This window comes from Chrysochloris asiatica, unplaced genomic scaffold (assembly GCF_000296735.1).
Source record: "Chrysochloris asiatica unplaced genomic scaffold, ChrAsi1.0 scaffold00159, whole genome shotgun sequence".
Taxonomy (NCBI): Eukaryota; Metazoa; Chordata; class Mammalia; order Afrosoricida; family Chrysochloridae; genus Chrysochloris; species Chrysochloris asiatica.
Window position 1 is genome coordinate 5,312,860 of NW_006408677.1, and position 15,761 is coordinate 5,328,620.

The 15,761-nt window shown below is 35.9% G+C and overlaps 1 protein-coding gene across 1 annotated transcript in view; it reads right to left on the reverse strand.

Annotated features, from left to right (window-relative positions):
• NRK (Nik related kinase) overlaps window positions 1-15,761 on the reverse strand; it is a 213,448-nt gene that overhangs the window by 101,062 nt on the left and 96,625 nt on the right. The window contains exons 3-5 of the mRNA XM_006871057.1: window positions 8,581-8,637; window positions 7,207-7,278; window positions 1,486-1,611 (exon numbers count right to left, since the gene is read on the reverse strand). Of these exons, the coding sequence (XP_006871119.1) occupies window positions 1,486-1,611; window positions 7,207-7,278; window positions 8,581-8,637 (255 nt within the window). The remainder of the gene's footprint in view (window positions 1-1,485; window positions 1,612-7,206; window positions 7,279-8,580; window positions 8,638-15,761) is intronic.

Here is a 15,761-nt window from a genome sequence, read left to right on the forward strand (position 1 = left end):
AATGGATTTCTTGCTTCTTCCACAAATTCCCCCAGCTGTGAGCCTTCCAACCTTCTAAGTATTCCTTTATATGTGGTTCAGAGTTCTGGGACCATCTCCTGAGCCTGCTTGTTCGGGTATTCTGTGTTGTTGTTGGCGGAGCTCTCTGCTATACGCCCGCCCAATCCGCCATCTTGTTTGTTCCTCCTCAACCCTGTTTTGAAAATTGTTCTATAACATCAACTGTCTTCATTTTTAAAGTCTAGTATATAGAACGTAACTAAACATTTCCTAGACATGTGAGGATCCTGAAAAGTTTCAGTCATTGTTTTGAAAAGAAATTACTGTTATTGGGTTTGACTGTAAAAAGAAAGATAGCACATATAAATATTATGTATATACTGAACTCAGCTTATGTTCTAAGTATTCCTCTTTTAATATAAAGTCAATCTTTTCTGAAGCTCATTTTTTGGTGATTTTACTTATTTCTGCTATAGTGGAATATAGCCAACAATTCTTGGTAACTGTAGCTTTGGTAGTGTGGACTGCAGTTAGTCAAAGTTTTCTATGGCTTTTATCTTATTGGTCTAAAATTTGCCATACCCCAAGTATTGAAAAGAAGATACGTCAATTAACTATCTGGAAAAGTGACTACAGGAGTTATGTTTACACAATAATGAACATAGTTTGCAATGCACCTATATGCTCAGGCCAAATTCTAATAAGATAATTCCTAGTTCAGCCATTATTTGCCACAATCTATTAGGTAGTCTCCTTGTCCATAGCTCTAATATAGCAGTTAATATGGTAATTGTTGTTGCTGTTATTAAGTGCTGTTGAGTTGATTCTAACTCATAGAGACGCTGGATAGGATTTCCAAGAGTAGCTGGTGGGTTTGAACCACTGTTCTTTGGTTAGTAGTCCAGTGCTTATACTACAGCACCACTTCAGGACTCCTATCTAGCTATAGTTAAAAGCAACAAAGCTATATTTCTTAAGGAATATGCTAGATTTCTCAAGCATCCATTTGAGTCCTTCCCCATGCTGTCCCAAGTCCCTATCAGACACTTAACTTACATATTTCCTATTCTCCCTCCCTGTCACCTGGTGTGGTACTGCTGGATAAGGCACTGGACCACAGGGTTGGTTTGAACTCCAAGGTAATAAAGTTCAAATCCACCAGCCACTCCTTAGAAACCTGACACTTAACAACAACAACAACTTTGAGTAGGTGAATACTTATGTTTTCCTGTAGATACACAAAAATGGCATCTCAACTTAAGACAGATTGCATAATTGGAAAAGACTTATTTTATGAATAAGACCAAACCCAAACCAAACCTAGTGCCACTGAGTCAATTCTGACTCACAGTGAGCAATAAATCTTTAATGGACCAGGCCACCTCATTTTCCTCCTGCAGAGTGGCTGGTGAGTTTGAATGGCTGAATTTGTGGTTGGTTAACAGTCCAATGCATATCCTAAGAGTAAGGTAATTACATACATACCCAGAGTTGGTGCCTCTGGCCAGGGGGACTCAGTTTAAAAAATGCACCATAGAAAGACACGATGTTTTTGTGGAAAGAGTACTTTTTCAGGAGATTGAGTTCCGTTCTCAGATCCTCTTCTTCATCCTGAGGAAGGGGAATACACATTAAAGCTTCTAAGTTATGCAATTCAATGACTAAAAAACCCTTTGCCATTGAATTGAATCCAACTCATAGCAAACCTATAAGGACCCTAGTAAACAGAGTAGAACTATCCCATACAATTTCCAAAACTGTAATCTAGGCAAAAGTAGGCTGCATATCATTCTCCCATAGAGCGGCTGGTGTATTGGATTCAACCACTTTTCACTTAGTAGCTGGGCACTTAAACACTGAGCCACTAGGGCTCTATTTAATGACCATTATCGTGGTTGTCAAGTGATGTTGAGTCAGTTCCAAATCACAGAAACCCTGTACAGTATCTGACCTTGCAGTACAGTGCTTATCCTTCAGCAACACACCAGGATTCCTAAATTACACTAGATCAAAGAAGGAGAATTCCATGGCAACCCATAACAATCAACAGCAATTTATTAGAAGTTCTTAATTGGAATTGTCAGTGAATGAAGATTAACCACATTGGCACAGTGTTAGCAGTAATGGGCTTAAGTGTAACAACAATTGTGAGGATAACACAGAACCAGGCAGTGTTTAGTTCTGTTGTGCATAGGGTCTCTATGACTTGATGACACCTAGCATCAGCATCAACAAGGGAAATGTAAAGATCTCTGAATTCAGTAGTTCTCAAATAGCACTATGCATTATACAAAGTGAAATGAAATCATTGCTGTCCTCAATATTTTGTTTGAATTTTAATGGATTTATAATTCATGTATGAGCATTCACACAGTTAATGATTTGGAGTCCTGGTGTGGCACTATAAGATAAGAACTGGACTGCAATTTCAGTTTGAACCACAAGGTTGGCATTTCAAACCCACCAGCCGCTCTTCAGAAACCTTATACAGGGTTGTTATAAACTGGAACTGACTCAACTGCACTTAACAACAATAACAACAATTATACTTACAGGGTTTTAAATTAACACTATAATCAATTTCAGAATGTTTATATCATCCTAAATGAAACTTTATGTTTATGTTGTTGAAACCAGATGGAATTCACAGGAATCAACTCAATTTATCTGTGGCAAGAAATGCTGAAGAAGCTCAATATCATCAGCCAGAACAAGACCAGAGGCCAACTGAAGAACAGACCATCAATTGCTCTCATGCAGTTCAATTTGAAGCTGAAGAAAATGAAAACAAGTCTACAAGAGCTAAAGGAGGATCTTAAGTGTATCCTACTTAGAGTCCTATTGTGGCACTGTGGGTAAATGCACTGGATTGCAAAGTTGGTTTGAACCACAAGGTCAGCAGTTCAAGCTCAACAGCTGCTCCTTGGAAACCCTATATAGGGTCACTTATGGGTCAGAAATGACTCAAAGGTGCACAACAACAACCTGAATTTAGAGATCATTTCAAGAATAAGTTTGACATACCAAGTCCTAATGACTGAAGACCACAGGAATTATGGGACATTAAAGATATGATACATTAAGAAAGCAAAATGTCATTAAAAACACAGGAAAGAACGTCTTGCAAGATGACAGACTAAGCAGATGTACTACACAGACCCTCTACAACAAAGAACTGAGAGACAAAATAAAACACACACGTGAACATTCTGGCACCCTGAGCTTGAGAAGAAAGGAGGTGGATGGATTGATTTTTGGGAGACGAGGCTAAGTAGGGATGGCAAGAAAGGAAGACTGACTAGTGAACGGCTGGGCAGACAAGACTTAACCGTCTTGTAAAAAGCTTTGACACCGGAGGAAGGCCTGAAATTTTCAAAGTAACAGAAAAAGTGCGATTTCTTCTTTTTCCCCATGCTCCCCTGATTACCAGAAGTGTGGCAAGCTCCCATCCTCATTTACCTCCAGTGGATACTCTGCTCTCTAGGAGTTCGGAGCTGCCATGCCATGTCAGTGTGAGGTGGGGGCCAGTTGTGTCATTTTGGTGCACCATTTTGGTGCTTAGATTCAAGTTGGCTCGGTTCCAGACCTATAAAACCCACAGAGCCACCAGACCAGCATTTAACCAGTCACACTGCCCCAGCTTCCCTGAAACCAGCTCCATCAAGGGCTGCCACAAACTATTCAGGATTGAGTGACCTAAATGTAGATAACACCAAAGCCAATAGGAACTCCATTTAGGATCAGGAACTCTGCTGACACATCCCTTCCACAATCACTTTGTGAGATCCTTCAATTGCAGAAGCCTTTCTTGCTCACCCCCTGAGATTTCTCCCCTCTGGTTCCAACCATTGCACTGTTTGTATTTACAAAAACAACAAGTTCACAATGCCCCAGAAACAACAGAAAATTGTAGCTCACACAAAGAAACAAGAAAGAATGACTCAAACAAATGGCTTAGATGCAGAACCATTAGTTATTTCTGAGGAAGAAAAAGCAATTGAAATAACTGAAGAAGAATTCAAAAGAATGATAGTTGGGTACCTTCAAAGGATCAACAGAAAGATGGAGGAAAGCAAGGATAACACAATTAAAAATGTCAGAAGAATTCAGAAAGGCACTACAAGAACAAACAGACAAAATGAATGTAAATTTTGAAATGTTGTTGTTGTTAGGTGCCATCGAGTCGGTACCAACTCACAGTAACCCTATGCTCAACAGAACGAAACTTGATACTCACAATCACTGCTACACCTGAGCCCCTCGCTGCCACTACAGTGCCAATCCATCTCATTGGGGCCTTCCTCTTTTTCTCCAACCCTCCAGTTTACCAAACATTTTCCAATCCTTTATATGTCCGAAGTATAAGAAACAAAATTTGGCCATCCTTGCTTCCAAGGAGCACTCTGACTGTACTTCTTCCAATACAGATTTGTTTGTTCTTTTGGCAGCCCATGGCACTTTCAATATTCTCCTCCAACAACATCATTCAAATGCATCAAATCTTCTATGGTCTTTCTTATTTGCTGTCCAGCTTTCGCATGCATATGAGGTTATTGAAAATAACATGGCTTGGTTCAGGCGCACCTTCGTCCTCAAACTGATATCTTTGCTCTTCAACACTTTAAAGAGGTCTTGTGCAGCAGATTTGCCTAATGCAATGCGCCATTTGATTTCTTGACTGCTGCTTCCATGAGTGTTGATGGTTGATCCGAGCAAATGAAGTCTTTGACAACTTCAATCTTTTATCCATTTATATGGATGTTGTTTATTGGTCTAGTGGTGAGGATTTTTGTTTTCTTTACAATGAGTTGCAACCCATAACATAGATTGTGGTCTTTGATCTTCATCAGTAAGTATTTTAAGTCTTCTTAATTTCAGCAAGTAAGGTTGCAGCATTTGCATATCACAGGTTGTTAATGAGGTACATAGTTCAGACCCATGTTGTGCAAGGGGGGTCATCATTACTATTCCCCTCCTCCACTGGATGGTCTTCTGTGTGTACCTTTATAAAACATCAATTGCGTTTATTTCTGAACTCTAAAGTCTATTCCAGTGATCTATATGTCTATTTTTATGCCAGGACCATGTTATCTTGATTATTGTTTGAGTCATTACATTTTAAAGGTGTTGATTTGGTTTCTTCTCATCTCTTTTAAATATATATTTTAAATGGTTTATTTTCCAATTCAAAATCATGGTAAGTATGTGGAAAAAGTACATAAGTAATATGAAATAAAATGTGTAAATGGTGTACTCTCACTGATCATGTTCCCTAACCAATAGCAACAAAGTAGTGTGTGTCCTTTTAGACATTTTTATGTGTTGCTGCAGATATGATTGATGAATATGTGGTAATAAACATTTAATTTTTAATGTAAACAAGCTCATATTATTCTCACAATTCTACAACTTGACTTTTTTATTCATAGATAAAGATCATCTTTCTATATCAATAAACTAAAATATGTATCTTTTTTATGGGACAGTTATTGTTCAAATACTAGCAGAAAGGTTAGAGGTTCAAATTTACCCAAAAGTTGCTTTAGAAGACAGGACTGGTGATACTTTTACAAAAGATCACAACCTTAAAAATCCTATGGAGCAGTTCTACTCTGCATACATAAGGTTACTATGAGTAAGAATTGACTAGAAAACAGCTCACGAACACATGAACAATGAGATTGTATAGCATGAAGCTAAGGGTCTGGAGTTCAGGAGTAGTGGTAAACCTTTTGAGAATGATCTACAATAGAGCTTCAAAAAGTTTGTGGAAAAATGGAATTAACTGATAATGGAATTTTTCCACAAACTTTTTGAAACTCCCCCAGATAAAGTGGTAGTTGAAGCCACGTGAATGGATGAAATCACTGAAGGAAAGTATAACACAAATCAGAAAGAGCACTTGGCAGTAGGTCATCTGTGTTTTCACACTAATGTCCAAAAATGGGGAATCCTCTTAATCTTCTGAAGGTTTAGTTTATCCTCAAAAGAACTGATGAAAGATGGCAACTTCTAGCTTCACGGAACTTTTGTGGGACCAAATGGTTTAACATAAATAGAATTCTTTTCAGTCCTTGTGAAAAAAATACTATAAAAGTTGTTATTATCACATAATATCTTCATTACTTGCTCTATTTATAATTAGTCAGGGTGCTGTCAGAATTATTTACCTTTTGCTCCACTTTTTGCCCTTATTTGCAAACATAAGCACCCATTAGTCCCAGCACATCTGTTTTGGTGGCTAATGTTGACAGTACTCACGCTTCAGTTATATCTGTTTGTACAACATGATAATGAAGTGATTTTGATAAGCTCTTATTTGTCCAGACCAAAAAAAAAATTAAACTATATTCTTCTGAAAACATAATTTAAAGTTATCACGTCAGACAGCTTTTTATCTACAGGTGCAATGCAATGAAGAAAACTATTTTAAAATATTCTCTCATAGATAGTTAATTGTTGGCAATTTTCTACACATATGTTAATAACTTATACATGTAAATGTTACAGTCCTACCTCAAAAGAATTTTCAATCTAGGGAAATAAAGATTAACACACATGAATGACGAAATGAAAGATGAATAATACATAATGAAATTTAGAGTTGTGTTAGTTAACTCAGAAACCATTTATTCCAGAACATCATGTGGTGGTGGTGGTATGCCTTAGAGTCAGTTCTAACTCATAGCAACCCTGGATAGTGTTTCTGAGGCTGTACATCTTTACTGGAGCATAAAGCCTCATCTTTCTCCCGAGGAATGGCCGGTAGTTTTGAACTGCTGCTGATCTTGAGATTAGCAGCCCGACTCATAACCACTAAGCTACCAGATCTCCATAGAGCATAATGTAGGAGGCTTCAAAAGGACTTTGTCATTGCTAATTTAGGCAAAATTTGCTCTTGGTCCCATCATTTCCTCTTTGGTTGCTACCCATCTATATACTTATATAGGACTCTATGATCTGTAGATTTATTCAATCCTCACCTCCAATCAGCATTTACCTGTCCTAGGATACACTTTTTTCTACACTCCGCTCTCTGTCAGATGCTACTATTGAAATACAACGAATTAATCTTTGTAAATTTGTTACAATATATGAGAAAGTTATAGTGGTAGCCTTGTAAAGATAAGAAGAGAACACAGGGATGAGCGTAAAGCTTAAAATTAAACGAGAGGATACTTGGGGGCTAATGTTGACAATACTCACGCTGTATCTCCACCCGACAGATTTTTGAAACTTATTCACTCTCACTCGCCTTCCTATTTCAGGTAAAGGGGTCTGCAAAACCAATAACAAAATGTTATAAGACCCACTGGTACACTCTGAAAACAATTTATGCTTAAGTACTTTGTGCTTCTTTATTATTCAAAGAATAACAATATTATTCATCTCTCAATTTTCACAAATCGTTTTAATAAAAACTAATCAGATACTTATCATTTACAAAAATGTGGCACGAATTCACAGAAATAAATTTAATTTTAGATAATAATTTTAAAATTACAATTTGATATTAGTAATGTTCTATTTTTCCCTTACAAGACCATCTATAGGTTGGATATGATTTTTAAATATTTCAAATATCTTAAATACCTAAAATGTAGCTTTAATGCAAATCAAGTTCTCTCAGGTTGAAACAAGTGTAATCATTTTAGAGAGTCTTACTCAAAAAGTACTGAGTTAGTTATTTAGAGGCCTTGTTTTACAGGACAAAATAAATCTGCAAAAAGTTAAAATCCCTTGAAACACACATCAATTTGTAACATGTGATGTTTACTGGTTAAAACAAAAACAAAAAACCATGTAGACTTTTAAATAGTTTCAACAATTCACTTCCTGGAAATTTTGGAAAAGAAGTGTTTGTGGCATTGAAAATAGTTCTGTGAATCTGTATAGTTTTCAAACACAACATTTGAAAACCTTTCTTTACAGTATAGTGAAGTGAAATTTTTTTGACCTATGCTATGTTCATGCTAATTTTATCTTGAGAAAATGAGGTAGTCATGCTAAAGAAAGAGAACAGAAATCAGTGCATTGCAAATTCTATGACAATATGTTATAAACCGTGACACAACTTTATGAATGTCAGCAGGAACAGTTCCAATTAAACTGTTTCACTTGCTCATCTGTCAGATTATACATGAAAAATGTGCATCCCTGACAAGTTCTTTCTTTCTACCTGTCATTGAGAATCTAATGCCTCAATCCTAGAAAGAACTGTTGATAAGGAAAAAGAGTATTATGGAATACAGCATGATTAACACAATTTTAGAGTAAATCTCCTATTTGCTCTCCTGGAAGCAGACAATGAACTAGAGATAGATAGGAACACAGATCTTTTCGTCATTATTGTAGGATACCAAAATATGTAGAGCTTCAACTTTAAGTAAAGTCTTTTATGTGGAAATATAAAAAATATATACTAATTAACATGATAAAATTGAATTATAAATATAATAAATCTAGATATAATTTAAATTAATTATAGCATAGATTTTTTAAAAATACACTATTTCTTGAACTGTTTATCCCAGGGGCAGTCTTCATAAAGGGGATAGACTACAAACAGGAAATTATTACCTTACGAGCATTCATTACTTTAACTGCTGTAAATGCACCAGTCTTTTCATGGAGGCCCTGAAACACATAAGCATCATAGTGATAAGCATTAAATGCTGGCTGGATAATCCAGTAATCAAGAGACAAGCAATGTGAAAATGAATAAATAAACAAACTCAAACACTGTAGCACACTATAAAATAAACATAACATAGAGATTAAATATAAAGTATTATACCTAGAAGAAAATATTAAATTATCAGCAATTAAAAGCTTGAAAAAATTCAAACAAGTTTATGGAGCAAATTTGTTTTGCTTTCTTTGTTTTCATATTAAATAGTGGGTATGATTGATAATTTAAATTTACTACTTTCTTATATCTATAATCTATGTTTACATGGCACCAAAATATCAGATAAAATATGAAAAATTCAGATTTCAGATAGAATATAAAAAAGGTGTACTTTACTGAACTTTTTTTTTTTTCAAACTGGTTATATGGTAACAAACAGACATACCTTTCCAATGTACCCTTTTTGATACACATAGCATTCTCCACAATAATCATTTTAAGAGTGATGCATTATTAATTCAATGATCTCTCAATCTGTATATACTAGATAATATGAGCCAAAACAATTTCTGATAGGTAGGAATTCTGGAAGATTCTTTCTTACCCAAACATCACGAGTATTAAGAATTGAGTCTTATCCTAAATGCAAGTGCAAGCTATAGATTTTTTATTTAAAAAAAAAATGAACATTCAGGTTTGGAAACAGCTATTATTTTGTGCTGTTGTTGTTAAGTGTTGTTGCATTGGTTCCAACTCATGGCAATTCTGTATAGGGTTTCCAAGGAGCAGCTGGTGTTTGAACCACCAACCTTGTGGTTAGTACTCTAGTGCTTATCCTACAGTGCCACATCAGGACACCTATTTTGTGCTGCTACTTAAAGCAATAATAATAATTTAAGATGTAGTCACATAAAAATGTAAAAATCAGTCAGCTTATATAAAGCTTCAACTTAAAACAGAGTGCCTTCTCTGATATTTCCCTATCAGGAGGTTTGTGTCTTGTACATTCAAACCAAAGAACTGTCACTTATCATAGTTCTCATGTGAAAGGCAGCAATAGTTTTACTTAGAAAGATCACATAAGAGCTGGTACATATGAATAATATTGATAATATTGTCATATTACTAAAAACAAGGAACCTATGTCTTTTGCAAATTTGTTCACAAGTGATCAAATCGGCAAAAGAAAAGTATTCCTTTGATTTCAGGAATAATAATAATAATAATAACAATAATCACTGCCATGAAGTCAATTCTGACTCATAGATTTCAGGAATGGTGAACTCTAGTGTGGTGCTGTAGGATAAGCACTGGACTGGTAATCAAAAGATTGGCAGTCAGAACCACCAGCTGCTCTCAGAACCCCTACATAAGGTTTATATGAGTTTGAACTGACTTGAGGGCACATAAAAATAGCCCTTAAATACATTGCAAGTTTATTATCAAATTTATTTTATAAACCATTTACTTGGAAATATATGAATACAGCTTTTTTTTTTTTTAAAGAAGATCTCCTGTTTGCCTATCAAAATTAAACCATTGAATTAAAAAAAATGCTTTAAAACCACCAATATTACATGTTACATAGGTTTGTCAACACTTCTCCACTTTTCCCACCAATAAGTTCGGTAGGATTTGATGCCATATATTTGAGATTACTTCAAACCTAGTAAACAACCTTCTCCTAGCAAAGCTTATCCATGATCTGAGGCCACTGTTTGTAAATGGGAAGACTTTCCAGGAAAAAGAGTAACTCTGTACACACTGGCACCTTGATATAACCCTTGTTCTTGCCAAACAATTTAGCATTAAACAATGATACTGGTTAGATGGTTTCAGCACTGATCTAACCAGTATAATTGCTTAATGATTGCTGGGAGAGCCAGGTCAAAGCTAGGAAAGGAAAAAAAAAAAAAAAAAAGATAGAAACTAAGCAAGTGAATGGACTGAACTTGGGATACAGTTCATAAACTAGTTATGAAAGTTTAAGGAAATGTCTAGAATCAGGTGAGTTTAGAGTGGGACATTGTTAAGGTTTTGTGTCAACTTTACTGGGACAAGATTCTCAGTGGTTTGTCAGTTAAGATGTAGTTACCCCCCAGGATTAAATCTAACATGTAATGTAATGTAATAAATGTAATGATTTCCATGATGAGCTCTGGGATGAAAGGAAGCTTCCTTGGAAGTATCTTAGGCTTCCAATATATTGCTTGCTTTTTGTTAGGTCTTGATTCTGCATCTATTCTGTCCTGACATTCTGTTCATTGGAATTGAACCATCAGTCTGCCATATTGCCTGCCAATTATGATAGTCAGCAGCAGCCTGCCATCTTACCTGTCAACCTTCAATTCATTCATTAGCCTCTGCAACCAGAAGCTTTTGGCCTGATCTATAGATCTTGGGTTTATCAGTCCCTAGAGCTAACTGAGTCAGGAGAAGGCTTGGAACTTGCCTGACAGTACAATTGTGTTAACCTCTTCCTTAATATTGTTGTTGTTAAATGTTGTGGAGTCAGTTCCAACTCATAACAACCCTATATAGGGTTTCAGAGGAGTGGCTGGGGGGAGGGTTGAACTGCTGACCTTGCAGCTCAAACTCTCTCTATATATGCATATTTGTTGTTGTTAATTGCCATTGAGTTGATTCGGACCCATAGCGACCCTATAAAGGGTTTCCCAGGAGCAGCTGGTGAGCTTGAACCACCGAACTTGCAGTTCAAACCAATTTTGCAGTCCAGAGCATTAACCCACAGTGCCACACCAGGACTCCATATATAGAGAGAGTGCTTATTATTTTGTAGGCTAAACATTGAGCTGCTAACTGAAAAGCGGGAGGAAGTTCAACCCCATCAGTAACTTCTCCAGAGAAAGAGAAGAATTCCTGACCCTGCAAAGATTTACAGCCTTGGAAACCCTATATAGAGTCACTATAAATTGACATCAACTCTAGGTTAGTGAGCTTGAGCTTGATATATGCATATATAAACTTCACTGGGTTTGCTTCATTAGAGAACCCAGTCTAAGACAGATATACCAACCACCAAAATATTGATTAATTGGGGAAAAAAGTAGAAACTTAAGATCAACATCAGACTGCCTAACCAAAAATCTTGGAAAAAATACTAAGAAATATAAATGAGGCGAAGTTTTTAAGGAAATCAAGCCACAAAGCAATAGTACCATGTTCTAGAAACTATCTTCTTTTGTCAGAGAACAATGAACCTCTTTGCAATGTGTTTAGCTTGAGAATGTTTTCTGCATTTTTCAGAATTTTGTGTTATCTTGGCATTTATCATAAACTGAATGGATAGTTTGGATGTTGTTGTTGTTGTTGACTCCAACTCATAGCTAAAATATGCAGAGCAAAACTATATACTGCCCGGTCGTATGCCATCTTCACAATTGTTGCTTTGTCTGAACCCATTGCTGCTGCCACTGTGTCCAATCCATCTCATTCAAGGTCTTCCTTTTCTTCGTGGACCCTCCATTTTACCAAGTATAATATTCTTCTCCAGGGACTGGTAGGTCCTGATGATATGCCCAAAGTATAAGAGACCAAGTCTTCCCATCCTGTCTTCTAAGGAGCTTTCTGGCTGTATTTCTTTCAACACAGATTTGTTTGTACTTCTAGACGTCGATGATACTTTTAATATTTTCTCCAACAACATAATGCAAATGCATCAATTTTTCTACAGTCTTTCTTATTCATTGTCCACCTTTCACATGCATATGAAGCTATGTTAAATAGCATTGCTTGAGTACGGTACACCTTAGCCCTCAAACTAGCATCTTTGCTCTTGAACACTTTAAAGAGCTTTTGTACAGTAGATTTCCCTAATGCAACAGATCTTTTGATTTCTTAACTACTATTTCCATGAGAGGTGAAAGTTGATCCAAGCAAAATGAAATCTTTGACTTCAGTCTTTCTCCATTCATCATGATGTTATTTATTGGTTCAGTAGTGAAGTTTTTTTTTTGTTGTTGTTTGTTTGTTTCCTTTACATTAATGTGGTCTTTGATCATCATCAGTAAGTATTTTAAAACCTCTTCACTTTCGGCAAGCAAAGTTGTATCATCTGCATATTGCAGATTGCTAATGGATCTTCCTAAGAAGCTCTGGTAGCATCGTGGTTACGAATCAGGCTGCTAACCTCAAGGTCAGCAGTTCGAAACTACAAGCTGTTCCGTGGGAGAAAGATGAAGCTTTCTGCTCCCGTAAAGATTTGCAACCTCGGAAACCCTGTGCAGGGTCACTATCATTAGGAACCGACTCCATGGTACTTACCAACAACAACAATGGATCTTCCTACAATCCTGATGCTGAGTTCTTCTTCATATAATCCAGCTTCCTGGATTATTTGCACAGTGAACAGAATGAATAGTATGGTAAAAGAAGACAACCCTGGTGCACACAGTCCCGAATTTTTAACCATTCAGTATCCCCTTGTTCTGTTCAAATGACTGACTCTTGGTCTAAGTACAGGTTCCTCATGAACACAATTAAGTTTTCTGGAATTTCATTCTCCACTTTGTGGTCCACAGCGTCTCATGATCCACACAGTTGAAAACCTTTGGTTGGCCAATAATGCACAGGCAAACATCTTTCTGGTGTTCTGTGCTTTCAGATAAGATCCGTCTGACATCAATAATGTTCCATGTACTTGCTCTATGTACTTGTCTGAATCCAGCTTAACCTCTAGCAGTTCCCTGTCAATGTACTGCTGCAGCCATTTAAAAATTATCTTTAGAAAAAAAAATAATTGAAAGTGATATTAATGGCCTTGTCAAATGATTTCTGCATTCAGTTGGGACATCTCTCTATGAAATGGGCAAAACTATGGGTATCTTTCAATCAGTTTGCCAGGTAGCTGTCTTCCAAATTTTTTGGCTGTATAAATGTGTTGAAAGATTTCGATTTGTAGTCATTCCATCAATTCCTGATTCTTATTCTTTGCCAGCACACCTCAGACTTCTTCCGTCAGTACCTTTGGCTCTTGAAGTGGTTGAACATTGATCATTTGTCTTTGGTACAGTGTTTGTGTGTATACCTTCCATTTTCTTTTGATACTTTCTGCATCATTCAATATTTTGCCTATAGAATCCTTCAGTATCAGAAGTCAAGTCTTGAAATTTTTCTTCAGTTCTTACAGTTTAAGAAACGCTGAGTGAGTTCTTCCCTTTTGGTTTTCTAACTCCAGGTCTTTGTGCATTTCATTATAATATTTGCTTTTGTCTTCTTGAGCTGTCCTTTGAAATTTTCTTTTCAGCTCTTTTACTTCCTCATTTCTTCCATTTACTTTAGCAGGTCTACACTGGAGAGTATGTTTCAGAATTCTTCTGACATTCATTTTGGTCTTGTCCATTTTTTTTTTTTTTTGTCTTCTTAGTAACCTTTTGCTTTTGATTATATGTATCTAATACATCAAATCGTTTCTGAGTTCAGGTGAGATCTGTTCAATGTCAAATTTTTACTCTTGTGAACTTGTTTTAAATTTCTTTAGCATTATCCTGAGCTTGCATATGAACAATTGATGGTTTGTTACACAGTCTCCCTGACTTTGTTTTGGCTGATTATATGGAGCATTTCCACCATCTCTTACCACAGATGTCACAATTTGATTTATATGTATTCCATCTGGTGAGGTTCATGAGTATAGTCATCTTTTATGCTGCTTAAAGGAAGTATTTTCAATGAAGAAGTCATTTGTCTTGCAAAATTCTACCCTGAGATCTGCAGCATCATTTCTCTCACCAAGGCCACATTTTCCAACTACTGATGCTTCCTCTTTGTTTCCAACCTTTACATTCCTATCTCCAGTAATTATAAATACATCCTGGTTGCATGTTTGATCAATTTCAGACTGAAGAATTTGGTAGAATTCTTTAATTCCATCCTCACTGGCTTTAGTGGTTGATGCATAAATTTGAATAACAGTTTTGTTAACTAATCTTCCTTGTAGGTGCATGGATTTTATCCTATCATGTTGTTGTCTTTATTAAAAAGAATATTTCAAGCTCTGTCTTGAAATATAGTGCTGTCTATGATAGGATTTCAAGAAAGATCTTGAAATGCTCTTTTTAATAAAGAATGCAACTCCATTCCTCATCTATTTGTCATTCCTGGCATAGCAAACCATATGATTTTTAGATTCAAAATGTCTCCTTAGGCTCTTCCAATCTGTGATCATTCTTCAAACTTCTTTGTTTTTCATGATCTTGTCATTTTTGAAGAGTATTGGTCAAATATTTTGTAGAATATCCCTTAATCTTAATGTGTCTGAAGTTTTTTCATGATTAGACTGAGGTTATGAATTTTGAGTAAGAGTACCTCAGATGTGAAGTATCAAAATGACATTTTGATGATGAGGTTACCCTTTGAAGAGGAATAACACTACTATTAAGCATCTATCTGAAGAACCTAGAAGTCATCTTGAGATAAGCTAATTGCTCAGGGATGCCATCTTGTGGTTTACTGACCATATGGAAGTTGTTTTCTGATCTTACCTGAAGGCCATGTTGACATAAACAGACTGTTTCCCTAAACAGCATGCTTATTCAGAATCTGTAAGTCCCATTTTTAGGATGTGCTTTCTTTCAGTAACAATGTATATTTTATGACAAACTAATTTAAAACAACATGTTTTATAAAAATACATAGAATGAATGCTAAGAAATAATTTTGGGGTTTGGGTCTAGACTGAATATTAAATTATCTCACAATTGCTATTGACATTAGTTAACCTTATACCAGAAATCACAAAGAAAGCCTTTAAATGGTAAATGTGCTTTTTGTCTTTTTACTACTGTCAATTATTCAACCAATATAACACAGAATCTATTAACTACAATCAATTGTTAAATAGAGTTTAAGTGCAAAGAACGTTCTTTTAATTCTCTAACATCACAGAACAATGAGATGGCATTTCTTCTTGCTCCGATTCCTATTATAAGAAAATTAATTGCTTCTGTAGTCTTTGTACAAGTTCGTAGGCCTTCCCATCTTTTTTATATTTTTAATGTTTTATTGTGAATTATATGATAGTTTACATGGGGGAACTTTAGTTTTACATTCATTCCATCGTATATCATCTCATTGCCATGGTTCCAATCCCCTCCATGCATCATCAACC